Raw genomic sequence first — 18,524 nt, forward strand, 5'->3', positions numbered from 1 at the left:
TCTATTTTGCTCAGAGTTTGCTGACTTTTTTTTTTTTTTAAAGATTTTATTTATTTATTTGAGAGAGAATGAGAGAGAGAGAGAGCACATGAGAGGGGGGAGGGTCAGAGGGAGAAGCAGACTCCCCGCTGAGCAGGGAGCCCGACGTGGGACTCGATCCCAGGACTCCAGGATCATGACCCGAGCCGAAGGCAGTCGCCCAACCAACTGAGCCACCCAGGCGCCCTTTGCTGACCTTCTTGAATCTTTTAAGTTGTTATCTTTCATGTTTGGGCAAATTCTGAGTCATTACGTCTTCAAATGTTACTTCCCCCATTCTCTTCTCTCTTTCTTGGACTACTATAACACATATATTAGGCCATGTGACTATGTGTTACATGTCTTCAATGTTCTCTTCTGTTTTTCTCATGTACTTCATCTTGAATACCTTGTGTTTACTATCTTTGAGTGATATAGTCCTATCTTGTGCTATGTCCAGTCTGTTGTTAAACATGTCCAATGAGTGTTCATTTTCCAGTCTTAGAATGTCCATTTCATTCTTTTCCTATCAGTTATAATTCTCTTTTGAGGGGCACCTGGCTGGCTCATTCGGTTAAGTGTCTGCCTTTGGCTCAGGTCATGATCCCAGGGACCTGCTCAGCGGGGAGTCTGCTTCTCCCTCTGCTCCTCCCCCTGCTCATGCTCTCTCTCATCTCTCACTCAAATGCTCTCTCTCTCAAATAAATAAATAAAATCTTTAAAATATATATATAATTCTCTTTTGAAATACTCATTTTACTCATTTTTTCATTCATTTTGTCCATCTTTTACTCCACTTTCTTAGATTATTTGTAATAGTCATTTTGAAGTCTTTCACCACCAATGATGACACCTGGATCATCTGTGGGACTGCTTCAATTGTATATTTTATTTTCTTCCTTTTTTTTTTCTTATGTATGCTCCACAAATTTTATTTTCTTCCTTTTTTTTTTTTCTTATGTATGCTCCACAACCAGCATGGAGCCTAATGCGGGACTTGAACTCATGACCCTAAGATCAAGACCTGAGCTGAGATCAAGAGTCAGACGCTTAACCAACTGAGCTACCCAGGCACCACTATACTTTTTTTCCTCCTTAACTGTCAGACATTTTTCCTGCCTCTTCAAATGCCTTGCAGTTTTTTTTTTTTTTTTAAGACCTTATTTATTTATTTGAGAGAGAGAAAGAGATAGAGAGAGCATGAGAGGGGGGAGGGTCAGAGGGAGAAGCAGACTCCCTGCCGAGCAGGGAGCCTGATGCGGGACTCGATCCCGGGACTCCAGGATCATGACCTGAGCCGAAGGCAGTCGCTTAACCGACTGAGCCACCCAGGCGCCCAAATGCCTTGCAGTTTTAAAAAAGTGTATGCTGGAGGTTGTGCAAAAAAGAGAGACTGAAGTCAATGTTATTTCTTCCCACATAGGATACATACTTCTTATTAGGCAAAAAAAGTGAGGACCGATCATTCTAATTGTATTAGAAATTGAGCTGTGTTATGCCTTTAGTTAGACTCAGTCCACCTCTGGTTTCAAATGTCTCAAGGGCAAGATCTTTTGTATGCTTATTAAAGGCCACTTCCTCTAATGACTTTGTTTTCTAGACAAAGGTACTTTGAGACTTGGTAGATTTCATTTTGCCTTTGCAGGCCAATCCCTAGTCCCCTGAGTGGCCCTGGCACTCAGCCAATGTCTCAAAGAGGAAACCAGTCAACTTGCCATAACCACTTAAGTGGCCATCAAAAGTTTCATTTCTTTTGTTTTTTCCTGGCAGAGCCCCTCTGCCTAAGGAAAACTTGATTCCAGATTCTGCAAATAACCCTTAAGAAAAAAATGGCCAATAATCTCAACTTACCTGGGAAGGAGTCTTTTCTCTCTTAACTTTGAGTTCTTTTACTCTTCTTGGCTTCTACAACTTTCTAGTATCTTTTGAACTATTTCATAATTCATTCATTTTTTAAAAAAAAGATTTTATGGGCGCCTGGGTGGCTCAGTTGGTTAAGCGACTGCCTTCGGCTCAGGTCATGATCCTGGAGTCCCGGGATCGAGTCCCGCATCGGGCTCCCTGCTCAGCAGGGGGTCTGCTTCTCCCTCTGACCCTCTTCCCTCTTGTGCTCTCTGTCTCTCATTCTCTCTCTCTCAAATAAATAAATAAAATCTTTAAAAAATAATAATAAAAATTAAAAAATAAAAAAAGATTTTATTTGACAGAGAGAGACACAGCGAGAGAGGGAACACAAGCAGGGGGAGTGGGAGAGGGAGAAGCAGGCTCCTCGCTGAGCAGGGAGCCCAACGCCGGGCTTGATCTCAGGACCCCGGGATCATGACCTAAGCCGAAGGCAGATACTTAATGACTGAGCCACCCAGGCACCCCTCATTTTTTTCTTGATACTGAGGGAGGGATGCTCTGTCACTTCTCACTACATTTTACTCTGAAGCAGAAGTTTTCTCATGTTCTTTTCCAGTTAGTTCAAATAAAGATCGGAACAAGGTCCACACATTCCATCTTTACGACTCTGAATTTATAGATTTTCCATCCTTGTTTTTGTTTTTCAATTTATTTGTTGAAGAAACTGGCTCATTTGTCCTGTTGAGGTTTTTTGGGTTCCACTGATTGACTCTACTTAGTATCATTTAACAGATTCCTCTGCCCCCTGTATTTCCTATAGTCTGGCAGTTAGATCTGCAGTATTGATAATATTCAGGTTTAATTTTTTTGGCAAGATCATTTCATAGGTTGTACTGTGTATTTCCTCTTTTATTATATAATTCCTATGTATTTTTTTTTTCAAAAAAAGTACTTTCAAAAGATATTTGAGGGGGGGAGGGGCAAAGAGAGAGGGACAAGCAGACTCTGCGCTGTGCGTGGAGGACATCTCGGGGCTCAATCCCACAACCCATGAGATCATGACCTCAACTGAAACCAAGAGTCAGATACCCAGCTGACTGAGCCACACAAGCACCTCTCAAAAAAACTTTTTAATTGATGTATAGTTGACAATTCCTACATATTTATGCCCAGCTCAAATGTCATTTCTTCTCAGTAGTTTTCCCTGATCTGCATTCTTTCTAACCCCTCCTGCCATCTCTATTTCCACAGTACTTTCCCTCTCATCATCACCTTTTCATTTAGGAGTCCATGACACTCCCTCCCACAATGCCTGTTTGTAGTTTGGAAGCTCCTTGAGGGCAAAAATCATACTTTATTCACCCTTTTAGCCTCATGCCACGGTATCCCATCTATTTGGGCAGCTATAACAAGATACCACAGACTGCCAGCTTATAAACAACAGAAATTTATTTCTCCCAGTTCTGGAGGATGGGAAGTCCAAGGTCAGAGTGCTGGCAGATTTGGTGTCTGGTGAGAACCCACCTCCTGATTCAGAGATGGCCCTCTTCTTGCTGTGGAAGGGAGGTGGTGGTGGAAAGTAGGAGGGATCTCTCTGAGGCCTCTTTTATAAGGACACTAATCCCATTAATAACTATAAGGGTGATCTAATCACCTCCCAATGGCCCACCCTCTAATGCCACCACCTTGGGGGTTAAGATTTAAACATACAATTTTAGAGGGATACATTCAGACCATAATATTCTACTCCTGCCGTCCAAAATTCCTGTCCTTCTCACATGTCATCAACTCAAAAGTCTAAGTCCAAAGTCTCATCTAAATATCATCTAAAATATGGGTGAGACTGCCTGTTACAATTCATTGGGCTTTGTGATATTCAACATATTTAGACACAGCTACCTAAGGTTACCTATTTTGACCAGTTTCTTTTCCAGACCTACTTTTCTGCAGGTCTAGTGATTCCACTTAGTTCTTCACATTTAAAAATCATACCCCAACCCCCATTTACTGTAGATCATAAGCTTCTTTGAGGTATTTTTTTTCAGTGGTGGAGAAAACTTTGTGCTAAGACACTAAACTTTCAGATCCAGTCTGTACTGGTTTTTCAATCTTTAGCATTTTTCTCTGGTCTCTCCTTGGAAGATAAAAGCTGCAATGATGGGGGTGCCTGGGTGGCTCAGTCGTTAAGCGTCTGCCTTTGGCTCAGGTCATGATCCCAGGGTCCTGGGATCGAGCCCCGCATCAGACTCTCTGCTCAGCGGGAAGCCTGCTTCTCCCTCTCCCACTCCCCTTGCTTGTGTTCCTGCTCTCGCTATCTTTCTGTCAAATAAATAAATATTTTTTTAAAAAAGCTGCAATGACGACCATGCTATGAAAAGTGAGCTAAGCAACCCAAACCATAGTATTTTATAAGGTTTGAAATGTCTTAGAATTGCAGGTGATCTGCATTTTGGAAGAAGATTCAGCCTTTGAATTGTTACTCAGTTTACATTTTCTTTAATGCTGTACTATTTACAATCAATTAACCATTTTTATTTATCTTACTACTTTGGGAAAGGATGGATGTGAAAGACAGACTGTAATCCAAGCACCTCGTTGGGTCCTTCTGAGGTCACATACCAAAGGTAAGATTTGGCTAAGTTGCAGTTGCAGCAGAAAGGACCAGAGTCTAAACTCTACCACTTGCTGCCCAAGTATCAGAAGCCACTGATTCCAAGTTTAAAGACCTTCCTCTGATGGAAATGTGACAATACAAGGCAGCTGGTGTGAGAGGGCGGCAGCCCACAGAAACCGGGCTCTCTATGTACTTTCTAGTCTTCTGTTTTAAGTGTGAAGTATTTTCTTGGTTTTGACAAATTTCTATGTCTGTCCCTGCCACCTTGACAATTCATTCTGAGTTTGACCCAGTTTCTGGTTAAGTCCTTGGTGCCAGAGCAATTACCACTAGCCTCCATCTGGCTGTGTTCCTGGGTGCCTAGCTTTTGTACTTACCCATGGTCACCTCTTGGTCTCCCATTTGGCTCTGCCCTCCTAGCAGTCATTGGAACTTGGTTTAGGCCTAACTCCTACTCATCCTTTGGGTGCCAGGTCATAGGTCATTGCCATAGGGAGGACTTCCTTGACACCCGAGATAGGTTCAGGCCTTCCTGATGTATGCCTTCAGACTTTCCTATATTTTACCTTCAAGGTACTTACCACAATTTATAATTATTTTTGTCATCTATTCTGCTCATCTTGAATCTTCAGCACCTGGGACAGTACCTGGCATATAGTACTCAATAAATGTATTGAGTAAACATGAACAAATGAAGCTTGTGATGTGGGCTCCCACCTCTTTTAGGGTACAATTGTATATGACCTCGAGCTAGTTACAAAACTTATCTGAGTCTCAGTTTAAGCATGTAAAGTAGGGCTAATATCGTTCTATCTACCCCACAGTTTGGGGTGTGCATGGAGCAGATGCTTAGTGAATGTAGAATGAGTGATTGCACATGTCATCTCTGTGATGAGACACCTATATTTTAACAAGAATTTCTTTTACCTAACAGATGAGAGAAATTGAGTACCCAAGCAAGAGGAATCTTGTTTATCAAGCGGAAAATAAAATTCAGGATTCCATATACCTTTGCCCAGGGGTCCATTATTTCTCTTCTGCTTACAGCTTAATACTAGATATTTTTTAACAGGGGAGTGGGAATTTTTTTGCATGGATTTAGACCAAACTAGTAATGACTGACTTTTCCAATTCCTAAGAGGTTTGTGTCTGTCACAGACTTTAAGTTTGGTCCACCAAGAATCAGATTTTAGATTGCTTGTACCTTAAAAACTTGTAAGAAAGCAGCAGTGGTGAATGTGAATCTGAATACCAAAGAGAACTCTAATACCTCTATAAGCTAACATTTTCATCAGTTGGTACAGCTTGACTGGTCTTCTGAAACAGTGGTTGGATAAGATCCTGACTTTGGAGTGATGGCAAAATTGTTTTCAGCCTAACAATTCTTTGTACTCCAAGCCTCACAGGCTGGCCTAGCTTAACCTACCTATTTCTGCATTTCCACCATCAGTGCAGTGAAGATACGTTGCATATAAAATACCAGTGCTACCCAGTTTTTCCTTTTCTTGCTCATCTCTTCTTCACCATGTCCACCCACTTCTGGAATTTCTCCCACCCAATATTTCCTTAGGCATACAGGATACAGAGAAGGAAAAAGATGAAGGAAGGGTCCAAATGTAAGTAGATTTATATATTTTATTTGAGCCTCATCTCTTTGGAGAAAGGGAAACAGATGAAAGGAGTAAGCTAGATATGGTTGGACAATATCCCCAGAGGTATGGGGTATGCAAAGAAGGAAATCTTTCACTAGAATATCTGCTGAAGGTGAAATGAGGTAAGCCTAGATAGGGAATTCAGAGATAATTCTTGGTATTTAGTATTGTGATCTGGGGGTGAGATCCCAGTGCTGAGCAAGCAAGAGGCTAGCAGATGGAGGGTCCCAAAACAAGAATTGCTAGGTTTTCTGACCAAGTGAACCCATTCGGGCAAGGAGGATTTGCCAAGGGAATCTGACTCCTTATTCCCAGTTCATTTCCTAAGGATCCACAGTTTTATTGCCCTTGGGTGAATATGAATTCTTATGTTGATGCCTTCTCTCCAATGACTGTGTCCTAGGCCGATCCTGACTTGGGGAGCTGGGAGGCATGGACTGATACAGAGGCCAGTACTGCTGCCGAGGGTAAGTATGAGCCCTTGGTCTGGGTTTGGACTCAGACTCAGGCTTGAGCTCCAATTCAGGCTCTAGCTCAGATTCAGGCTCTAACTCTGACTCAGGCTCCATCTCATGATCCAGGTCTAGCTCTAGATCCAGCCCAGCTTCTTGTTCTGACTCCAGTGTGGGCTCCAGCTCCAGGTCTAGCTCCAACTCCTCCCCTGTTATTGGTTCCTGAACCATGGTGTAGTCTGGATTTATGTTTTTGGAGACATCTAGAAGACTGCGGTTCATTTTATGTCCTGACTCTCCATTCTAAAATACACACAATTAGATGGGTTAAAATTTCCAATTAAATTTAACTTTTGAACAGTCAAGGAATTTCAGAATACAATAGGACTTAAGATACGAGAAATCATGAGTTCCTGGCAAAGTAGAAAATATTTCTGGCTCACATCTGCTTTTCATCTTTGCACCCGCCAGTTCCTTGTTTACTCCCTATTCTTCAGGCTCTATTATTCATAACTTCTGATTTCTTTGGCTTTCCTAGCTAGCCTGGATTTCATGGTCAACCATTAAAACAGCAGTGGTCTTGGCAGCATTCTGAAACATCTTGTCTTCTTGATCTTACTTGTCTTTCCAACCCCTAGTGTAATTTTGGCAGGGCATGTAAGGCCCTTTGTGACCTTGCCTCTTGCCATCTTCTTTAGCTTTACCCACATCTGTAGTCTCCACCCTTTGCTCTAGCCTTAAAGATAACCAAAGATGTCTGACTTCTGCTTACCTTTGCTCATGTTGCTCCCTGTGCCTGCCTTGTCCTTCTCCATCTTGTCCACATACACTTATTTACCGTTCCAAATTCAGATCAAAGATGACCAACCAGGATCATAGCTTCCTTTGTGTTCCAACTATACCTCACTCACACCTCTATCACAGTGCCAATAATGTATTGCTTTATTTATTTACAAATCTATTTCCCCTATTAGACTCTAAGCTCCTTGAGGTAAGGCAATGCCTGGTTTTTGATAACCCCAGTACCAGGCACTGAGCCTGTCACATAGCATATGCCCCACAGGCTTGGTGAATCAACTTTGCAGAAGCATTCCATAGAATTAACAACTTTCACCTCTTCTGAAACAATTTTTTCTCTTCAGCCATATGACACTCTTTTGCTTTTCCTCCTTCCTTCCTGGTTGCTCCTTTCTGGTCTATTTGTTGTCTCCTCTAATTCTTTTGGACTTCTAAATGTTGGTAAACCCCAGGGCTCGATCCTGGGAACTTCTGCACCTACACTCCTTCATAGGCAATTTTATTTAGTCCCATATTTTCATTATTATCTATGTGCCAATGACTTCTTGGTTATAACCCTTCCCCTGATCTGCTCGTTCATATACCCATTTCCATTCTGACATCTCCACTTGGATGTTTACCGGGCATCTTGAATTTAATACATCCAAAGTAGAATTTGCTTCTCTCCTAAGCTCCCTAGCTTAGATGTCAGAAAAAAATTTTGACATATTCAATACCAAGTCTTAATATAAGTCCTGATAAGGATGTTAGTAAACTAGAAAAATACTTTTTAAAAACAGAGTATAGACATTGGGGAGGGTATGTGCTATGGTGAGCGCTGTGAATTGTGTAAGACTGTTGAATCACAGACGTGTACCTCTGAAACAAATAATACATTATATGTTAAAAAAAAAAAAGAAGATAATAGGAAGAGAGAAACGAAGGGGGGGAAATCAGTGGGGGAGACGAACCATGAGACACTATGGACTCTGAGAAACAAACTGAGGGTTCTAGAGGGGAGAGGGGTGGGGGGATGGGTTAGCCTGGTGATGGGTATTAAAGAGGGCACATACTGAATGGAGCACTGGGTGTTATATGCAAACAATGAATCATGGAACACTACATCAAAAACTAATGATGTAATGTATGGTGATTAACATAACATAATAAAAAAAAAGAAAAAATAAAAACAGAATAAATATGATGTCTATCTTAAGCCAACTGTTACCACTATCCTTAATAGAGATACATAAGAAGTTTTTCTCATAAAATTCAGGAGTAAGACAAGACAGCCCATTATTACTTACATTGTTCTGGGAGATCTAGCTAATGCCATAATATATGATACTGAAATAAGCATTTTGACAATTGGAAAATAAGGTATTTATATTATTTGTAGAAAATATTTTTCTATTTAGAAAACTCAAGAGAATTAACAATGAAACCTCTTAGGTCTAATAAAAGGATTCACAAAGGTGGCCAATAATTTTATACAAATCAATAGGTTTCCCATAGGCTAGCAATTGCCAGGTAGAAAATATAATGAAAAAGAATGTTCATTTAAAAAAATCAATAAAAGTATAAAATAAAGTATAAAGTATTTAGAATTTGTCTGTATAAGGAAAATCACAAAATCTTACTATGAATGCAACATTTAAAAAGACTGAATAAATGTGAAAACAGCCCATGTTCCTAGATAGGAAGAACAAATACTGTAAAGATAGCAATTGTCAAATTATTTTATATTTTTAATGCAATTCTAATGAGAATTTGAGTGGGATCCTTTTTGCGGGGCGGAGTTGGGGTGCTGACAAAAGATTTAAAAGTTTGTTTGGAAGAATAAATTGGTGAGAATGACTTAGCAGATTTTGAAATAGAGGACTGGTGACACATGACTTCTTAACCAAATGCTAAATGTATTACAAAGCTGTATGGAAACTATACTCAACAGTGAAAACACTAAGTTGGAAATAGACTTCAGTTTTCATAAGAATGTAATATTTTATAAAAATAGCATTTCTAATCAGTGGAGGAAAGATAGCTTATCCAGTACATGAGTTAGCTCAGAATGGTTTGCTGTACAGATAAGAAATAAAGATTACTCTTTAACACCACACACTGAAATATATTCTAACTAGATTAAAGAATATAATATATAAACAGCTAAAACATAAAAATCTAGAAGAAAATACAAACAATTTATTTTCTAAGTGAGATGACATTCTAAACAAAAGGCAAATGGAAAATAAGAAAAGGTTAATATAGGAAAGACAATGTAATATGCAAAGCAAATCTGCCAAGTATATCATAATTATAAATAAAATAGAGAAAATTTCACTTAGAGTAAAGGCAGACTACATAATTCAGACCTCCTACTGAGGACAGCCACAAGAGCTGGGTAAAATATTTTGAAACGTCTGCTTGAAGACACTACAAAGCTAACAAATATGATGAAGAACTACCAGGCCAAGATTTGGAAAAGGTGAAAATCTACAGAGGTGAGTCTGGCATTTGGGACCAGTTTTGTAGAAGGTATTTGATGATTTTGAAGTGACACATATATACAGAGCAGTGCTTTTGACAACTTCAAGGGCTTACGAGTTGTCAAAGTTGCATTCCAGGGTCTGCCAAGGGAGGGGCTGTGGGTCATCTGGATGGCCTAGAACACCTCAAGTCTAAACTCAGATCAGTTAACCTGGATCGCTAGTGCCTTCAGGTACTTGGCAAAACAGTCAAATTCTTTCCAGAAGAAAAATATCATCCTGGGCCCCGAATTATTTTTATAAACATTTTCTAAATACAATGTCTGGCACACACCCAAAGATTACCAGGCACACTAGACTGACAGTGAAAGATGGACGTTGAATCTCTAAGGCAGTGGTTCTCAAAATGTGGTTTCTGTATCAGTAGTATCAGCGTTAACCAGTACTCGTTAGCAATGCAAATTCTCAGGCCCTACCCCAGACCCACTGAATCAGAAATTCAGGGGATATGGGGCACAGAGGGATCTGCAGTCCATGTTTTAACAGCATATTTTGGTGATTCTGATGCGTACTAAATTTTGAGAGCCATAGGAAATGTCTAAGCATAAGCAGGAGGACCTCTGTCAGAAATGTTAAGAGAATTATTGCTGCATGTAGGGATAAACCTGAAACACTCTGAGGTTTCTTCCAACTGAAAGGCTTTGTGACTCTATGATTTTATAGATGGGAGTGGAGTATAGAGCAGAATAGAAAAAATGTCCATTGAGGAAAAAGTTGTTCTGGATAAGCAGAGGCACATAACCTGTGAGAATTATCAATAAGCAAGGGAAATACATTACTTTAAAAAGAAAAAGAAAGTGGGGTGCCTGGCTGACTCAGTCTTTAGAGGATGCAACTCTTGATATCGGGGTCGCGAGTTCAAGCCTCACATCAGGCACAGAGTTTACTTAAAAAGAAAAAGAAAAAAAAAGGCTGTGTTTTGCAAGCTTGGATATCTTTTACTTCTTCAAGTGTTCAAAAAAACTTATTACTCTGGTAATACTTGTCATAAAAAATTCAAACATTATTAAAATGAATTAAGTCAAAGAATCAGGGGTTTAATTAAAAAATAATTTCTAGTCATTAGATAATATTTGGTGCCCATCTGTATTTTAATTTCCTTTTCTTTGAGTGGGGGGCAAGGGGATACCTTTAACCTTCACAGACACTGATTTAAAAACACTGAAATAGGCCCAGGTCTTTACTTAGTATTAATAAATGGCTAAAAGTTCTGGCTTATAGATCATTCTCCTTTGCATTTGTCAGGTTGAGTAACTCTTATGTTACTCCCAATGTAAATAAGAGCCAAAGTGTTAGACTGTCAGATCTTTACATCTGCTAGTCCATCAGCTGTTATTCATCCTAAAGGTGGTGTAGGGATGGATTCTAAAGGTATAGCTAGGGGAGATATTTAAAATATTCAGTAACTGGGATGGCACTGGCACTAACCAAGCTTGCTGTAAAAGGATCCTTGAGACCTCTGCTGTGTTGGGTAACACGCTCTTCAGTTGGGAAAGGATCCTGAATGGCACCCAGATGCCACGGCAATGGGGAGACCTTGGGACTCAGTTCCACTGCTATTTACCAACTGGTAAGGGAGCCCTTCGATGTCCCAGCCATACTCAAAAAACTTTCCTGGCCATTGCTCATCTCTACTCAATCAAGTGTCTCCCCCTGCTCACCCCCCACAAGGATGCTTCACATCATCCAACCTTGTCTGTTTCTGAGTAGGTTTCCTGTATCACTGTCTCAGATTCGTCCATGCTTAACTCGGATGACTCTGGAAACTTCCTCGACAAGGCAAACAGCACAGCGTCATGAAGGGTGAGGAACAGCTGGGCCTTGGTGATGCCAGAGTCAAAGAACTCATTCCTCTCAAAGGCCCTGACCACGGAAGCTACAAACCAAACCCAGAACACACACAAGGTCAGACACCTGGGGAGGAGAGCGTTCAGCGTGCAAATAGCCCTCTCATAGGGTGAAGGATACTCACAGTGACACCCTGAAATGAGTACCAAAATGTTCGCATTTTGGAAGGCATTGCACATCTGTGAGGAGAGAGTAAATCAGCGTTAGTTATCTTCATGCTCACTAGGAAAGGGCCTTCTGATTAGCTAAGTTTTGTTGGTTTTTTTTTAAGATTTTATCTATTTATTTCACAGAGAGAGAGAGAGAGTGAGAGCAGGAACACAAGCAGAGGGAGAGGGAGAAGCAGGCTCCCTGCTGAGCAGGGTGCCTGATGTGGGGCTCGATCTCAGGACCCTGGGATCATGACCTGAGCCGAAGGCAGACGCTTAACGACTGAGCCACCCAGGCGCCCCTGATTAGCTAAGTTTTAATACCCTTTGGTCGTTCACTTGTCTGGAGTATATGTATCTCTGCATTCCAATTCAGCTCTATAAACATTTGATGAGTGGACTTTCATATGCCAGGAAATGTCTAAAGTGCTGGGAATACGAAAGAGAATCAGATGTTCTCATGTGGGGTGGGGAGTGAGAGGGAGTGTTGCCCATGGTCTCAGGTGGGAAACAGTTCACATAAATAATGCTCCTGAGCACAGTGCTAGGAGAAAGACAGGCACAGGTGTGATGGGGACATACTGCACAGCCCTCAGGAACAGCCAGATCTTGGTATTATTGCTTAGTGTATGCATGTGACCCCCTTCTTCCTGGAGTTCACTGAGGAGGGAAAAAAAAAAAAAGTGGCCCAGAGGTGGTCAAGTGACATATAGAGAATGGAGTTCAGGAATCCTGAGGCTCATATTCAGAACTACTCTCCACAGCCCAGCAGCACAACCAAAGACAGAAAAGTCCCAAAGATAAGACATTGAGTTTAATTGAATCTGAAAACGGGGTGGAGACAAGGATGTCTTGGATGGGGGAGCCCTTAACATTAACTTCTTCTGAGCCTCTCATTTTATAGATGAGGAAATGAAGATCCAGTGCAATTTACTAAACTACCTTGGGTCAGATGGACAGCGAATGGTAGCAAAGCCAGGATAGAGGACACAACCACAGATGGCCAACCAGAGTTCTTTCTGCTCTGAGAAGTTTCCTGTTGCCTCAGACCAAAGAGGAGCTGGACTCATATAAGGGAGAATCATAGTTCTTTAGGAAAAAGATGATTTGATAAGATAGGATCAGAGGATAAAAGAAGGAAAATCAACCAAAGGATCGGAGGATAAAAGAAGGAAAATCAACCAAAGGAGTAGATCTCAAAAAAAAAAAGGTGGGTGCAGTCAGACCCAGGAAGTCAGTGTTCAGGATGTTTACACCTGAGCCATCACCAACAGGAGCAAGAGTGGAAGAGAGGGCTGTAGAGGGACATAAGCTGGCTGAAAAGCAGATATTGTACTTAGGAGACATTAACAATAAAGCTGATATGGCTAGTTGTGCATCTAACTGTCCACATAAGGAGAGGAATGACAACTTTTGGAGAAACCAGAGAGTAGGAGAGAAGCCAGGACTCAGGGACACAACTTCTGAAGAACAAGTCATCCCTGCCCTTTTTACCCAAAGATGCAGGCAAGGAGGAAGGAACTGGGGAAATCCTGTGGGTCCTGGACAAGGCAGCCCCAGGCTTGCAGAGTCCTCTTTATCACATCTTCACATCTGAGAGTCTTTGACAAGGTCTACTGCAGAGCAGCGATATGGTGGAGGATTCTTGGTGTGCTTTTTTTCTATAGCATTCAGACCTGTTCTTGAAAAGATATGAACTCCTAGGATATACTGGGAGTGGCTGGGTGGGTAGCACAGATTGCTGCCTCAGTGGTATTAAAATTTCCCACTTTTGAGTTTTTGAGAAATAATATGCCATGCTTAGAGAACCAATCCCAGTTCAATAAATCAGAGTGGTTCATTTTCTTTTTAATCTGGTTGACTTTTTTTTTTTTTTTTAAGATTTTATTTATTTGTCAGAGAGAGAGAGAGCACAAGCAGGGAGAGCAGCAGGCAGAGGGAGAGGGAGAAGCAGGCTCTCCACTGAGCAGGGAGGCCAACGCGGGGCTCGATCCCAGGACCCCGGGATCATGACCTGAGCCGAAGGCAGATGCTTCACTGACTGAGCCACCCAGGCACCCCTTACTCTGGTTGACCTTAAATTGTCTTTAGTGTCCAAGTTTCTAGTGGCCCCAGAGTCACATAGCAGCTGATCAGTGACAGACAGCATTCAATTGGGATCTGGGCAGGCAGGGGCAGGGGTAGGAGGGGATCAGGGCTCTTGTGAAAACCTCCTCAATACTTACCTGTCTTAACACCACTGAAGCCTGTGGATCCACAAAATGGACCATGGAGAAATCCAGGATAATGGTGTGGATGCTGGGTAGAAGAGAGATATCTGAGAAGGGGAGGAATGATCTGTCCCTCCCCTGGTTTTCAGCAATGCCAGGCAGTGGCATCGAGCTGTTTCTAGAGGGGTTATTAGAAAGCCAAGCTTTATCCACAGCCTCGTAGTTTGGCCCAGGGTTTCTGTGAGACATGGAAGATATGGTGTATGGTACTTGTTCATTGGACGTGGACTGGCTCATGTTCATGCTCTCGAAACGTGAGCAGCGGATCAGGTTAATGGAGGAGGAGTCTTGGTCCTGTTTACTTTCAAATCGTTCTGTATAGACAACCTGAAACAACAGAGTTAGAGGAGGACAGTGAGGAGGCTCAGAGGAGGGCTACTATGCCATTTCTGTCTATGGACTCACCTTCCTCTCTGGCAGGAAAGCTCCCTGTGGACTAGGAGCTTGGATTTCACTTGGATACCTCATTGTCACTTTGAGCTCACAACTAAAACCACATTCACCAGTGTTTCCCTCCCAACTTCCCTCGGTGTACCAGGGATGATTTCATTGTCCTGCAAGCCAGACTTAAAATCACCTTTGCTTTACTCCTTCCCCTCATCCCTGGGTTCTAATTTGTCTCCAGCACCTCCTAACACATTGTTTGAAGTGTTTCCTCCATCAGTCCCTTTCTCAATGCCTCCATCTTTCATCAGACTTCCTTAAGAAGATAGAAGTTACTCGAGCAGGGCTGTCTTTGCCTTTTGCTCCTTTCATCCTAATAGGCCTGGAGTGCCTGCCATAGCTTAAGGACAGTACCAAGTCCCGGGAATACAATGGGCATGCAGTCACAGGCACCAGGTTCTGCCTGTGCGCCCATTCAAAGGAGAAACAAAAACACAGATAGACAAGAACTATAAGGTACATGGAAACATTTTTTAAAAGTTCATTTGCTAGAGTGGTATAGTTTGGGGTGATGTTTCTTCTTTTTTTTCTGTTGTGCTAATAATATTGCTTATGAAATAAATTTTAAAAACATTAAATGTGAAGGTAAAAACTGTACAAGGTAGTATATGTTGTAGAGCAAAAAAAAAAAAAAGTGGTATGGATGGCTAATAAATTATAGTTCAATGGAGAGGGGTGTTCCTCAAGGCTTGAGAGTCCCTCAGGCCAGGCCTTTGGGGGAATAGTGGAGGATGGGCTCAGTGGCGGGGAGATGCAAGGTCCTTCAGGTGGAAGGAGACCTCTGAGAGCCTCCCCTTACTCTCCCTCATCCACTCTACACACTCTTGTCCCTTAAGGACTTTCAAGATTCACTCGCACCTGTTGTCTGCCTGAACTTACTTCCTAGGACAAGCCTCTTACTCAGAGGACCCCATACTTATTTCCACCCCAGTGTCTTTGTCCAACCTTATCCACAGACTGGGAATCCTCTTTTTCCCCATCTGACCTAAATCCAAATTTCCCTCTCCTGCCTAGCTCAAGTCCATGGTTACCAGGAGATTTGCCTGACTTTTTGAACTCATGCCGATCTTTCTTTATCTGAAGTCTTAGAGTTGTTAAATTTAAAGACACAATTCTGAACATGACAGTATACTGTGTGGAATGGTTGACTGTCCTACTTCACCAATTTTTTAAAAACATTTTATTTATTTATTTGAGAGAGAGAAAGCACGAGAGAGACAGAAACACGAGCCAGGGGAGGGGCAGAGAAGCAGACTCCCCACTGAGCAGGGAGCCCGATGCTGGACTCAACCCAAGGACTCTGGGATCATGACCTGAGCCAAAGGCAGAAGCTTAACCAACTGAGCCACCCAAGCACCCCTACTTCATCAATTTTAAGATGCACCACACTTTTTTATATTGTCAAGAAAGAAAAACAAATCACTGCAAACTAAACTGTGACATGCCATCAATTACACAATGAATCCAAATTTCAGAGATGTGAAAAGAACATATATCTTAGGATTGATAAAATACAGAAATAGCCTTGTAGGTCACATTAATAGAGAGTCATCTCCCTAGTCTGACTTAAAATTCCATGTATTGGGGCCCCTGGCTGGCTCAGTCAGTAGAGCATGCAACTCTTGATTTCAGGGTTGTGAGTTCGAGCCCCATGTTGGGTGTAGAGATAACTTAAAAATAAAATTGTTAAAATAAAATAAAATAAAATTCCATGAATTGTTTCAAAATAATTTTGTGATTTTGAGGGGCTATATATGGGTGGGCATAGAGATGAAACAAAATTGACCATGAGTTGATAAATCTTGAAGTGGATGGTGGGAATATTGAGGCTCATTATACTTGTCTCTACTTTTGTTTATGTTCAAAATTTCCTTTTTTTTTTTTTTTTAAAGATTTATTTATTTGACAGAGAAAGATAGCGAGAGAAGGAACACAAGCAGGGGGAGTGGGAGAGGGAGAAGCAGGCTTCCTGCAGCTCAGGGACCCCAATGTGGGGCTCGATCCCAGGACCCTGGGATCATGACCCGAGCCGAAGGCAGACGCTTAACGACTGAGCCACCCAGGTGCCCTATGTTCAAAATTTCCATGAAAAAACATTTTTAAAAAAGAACAACCTGGATGAAGCTCCAGGACATTATGATGAGCGAAGTAAGCCAGTCACAAAAAGACAAATCCTGTATGATTCCACTTAATGAGGGATCTGGAATAGTCAAATTCATAGAGACAGAAGGTAGAATGGGGGTAGCCAGGGGCTGGGAGGAGGAGGAAACGGGGAGCTGTTGTTTAATGGGGACAGAGCTCCAGTTTTGCAAGATGAAAAAAAATCTGCAGATAGATGGTAGGGATGGTTGCACAACAATGTGAATATATTTAACGCCACTGAACTGTATACTTCAAAATGGTTAAGATGGTAAATTTTATGTGATGTGTTTTACCTCAATAAAAAAGAAAAAGAAAAAAGAACTACCTGAGGACAGAGACCCTTCAAATTCGTTTTCCTTTTTCATAGTGTCACAGTTCTGGGTGTAGAGTAGAAGTTCAATAAATACTAGGTGATCCTATTCCACTCTAAAGTGTATTTGCTGATGCCCTGTAAACACCCTCTATGATGCTCAGTGCAGTGTGGAAACAAAAATTAGAGAGAGTGGTAATTCTGTCTTCTTGGCAGGAAAGTTGGTATTTTCAGGGAGTTGAGTAGAACTTATGCTCCCTTAGGGTATATGGGAATGAGAATGGGTGCTTAGTGTTTGCAGGTGTCTACATCAGGGGGACAGGAGGTGTTTTTGTCGGGGGGAGTAAATGTGCGTGCGTGTGTGTGTGTGTGTGTGTATAGAATTCCCCTCCAGGTATAGGTATAGACTGGGTGAAAGGCCCCAAAGCTAGAAATGAGCTCTTTGGAAAGGGAATAAATATTAGACGAAGGGAATTAATTTAGACCAAGTCTGAGTTGGAAATAATGAACACTTTGTAATTCATCAGCTAAAATAACCTTCAGATGGTGTAAAATTTCCATCTATACTTATCCACCCTCCACTCCCCATCATCGTTTCCTTGGTCACAGGCAGACATCAGAAGACCCTGGAACATCCTTAAGAACCCCAGCTACGTCGACTCTGCTGCCTTAGTTGGAATTAGAAACAATCTTATTTTTTTTAGAGGGGGGATGAGGAGCAGAGGGAGAGGGAGAGAGAGAATCCCAAGCAGGCTCCATGCCCAGGACTGAGCCCGACTCAGGGCTCGATCCCACAACCCCAAGATCATGACCTGAGCCAAAATCAAGAGTCGGATGCTTAACCGACTGAGCCACCCAGGGGCCCCTAGAAAACAACCTTTAAGTCACTTATTTTCAGAAATCTAAAGCCAGGCAGGTAAAAGTTAGAGAAATAGGTATAACTAAGGTATTACTATCAATCTCAATAGGCAGAGTGTACTCTCTGTGCTATTAGTCACTGGCCATTGAATAGGGACTCAAACATCTCCTCCTACCGACTTAAGTCAAGATTTCATCTCAAAGGGGGCCCTGTGTCTTCATTTCTGAGTAGAAATCTTTGATTTCCAATTACCCCAGAGCCCACCTAAGAGCCAAAGTCCCTGAGGGGGTTTCAATTTTCTTTCCTTGCTTCTTCTTTTTCAACGACTAATGCATGTGTCTTTATAAAATGTGGAGAATGTTATGCAGAAAAGAAGAGACGTTTCTAACCCTGGGCGACAGCTCTACTTCATCACAGTTGCAGAAACACTGACATATCTTCTCTTCCCGTGAGCCTTCTTCACTTTGATTAAACAGACGGAACACTTCTTCTTCTTTAAGAGGCACCCTTACCATTTCAACCTGAGAGAAGTAAGAGAGGTCTCGTACAGGTGGTGAGTGGGCAAAGAGGGGGCACCTGGGGAAGGGGAGGGGAGCAGGTG

At 41.8% G+C, this 18,524-nt stretch overlaps 1 protein-coding gene across 1 annotated transcript in view; it reads right to left on the reverse strand.

The window, feature by feature from the left end:
- Nucleotides 1–6,419: 6,419 nt before the first annotated feature.
- The window catches only part of SLC26A8 (solute carrier family 26 member 8), an 80,923-nt gene continuing 68,818 nt past the window's right edge, over nucleotides 6,420–18,524 (reverse strand). The window contains exons 15-19 of the mRNA XM_034990807.1: nucleotides 18,313–18,444; nucleotides 14,124–14,495; nucleotides 11,874–11,928; nucleotides 11,593–11,777; nucleotides 6,420–6,884 (exon numbers count right to left, since the gene is read on the reverse strand). Coding sequence (XP_034846698.1) covers nucleotides 6,453–6,884; nucleotides 11,593–11,777; nucleotides 11,874–11,928; nucleotides 14,124–14,495; nucleotides 18,313–18,444 — 1,176 coding nt within the window. The 3' untranslated portion in view covers nucleotides 6,420–6,452. The remainder of the gene's footprint in view (nucleotides 6,885–11,592; nucleotides 11,778–11,873; nucleotides 11,929–14,123; nucleotides 14,496–18,312; nucleotides 18,445–18,524) is intronic.

The sequence above is a fragment of the Mirounga leonina genome, unplaced genomic scaffold (genome assembly GCF_011800145.1).
Source record: "Mirounga leonina isolate KUSES-001 unplaced genomic scaffold, KU_Mleo_1.0 Mir_53, whole genome shotgun sequence".
Lineage (NCBI taxonomy): Eukaryota > Metazoa > Chordata > Mammalia > Carnivora > Phocidae > Mirounga > Mirounga leonina.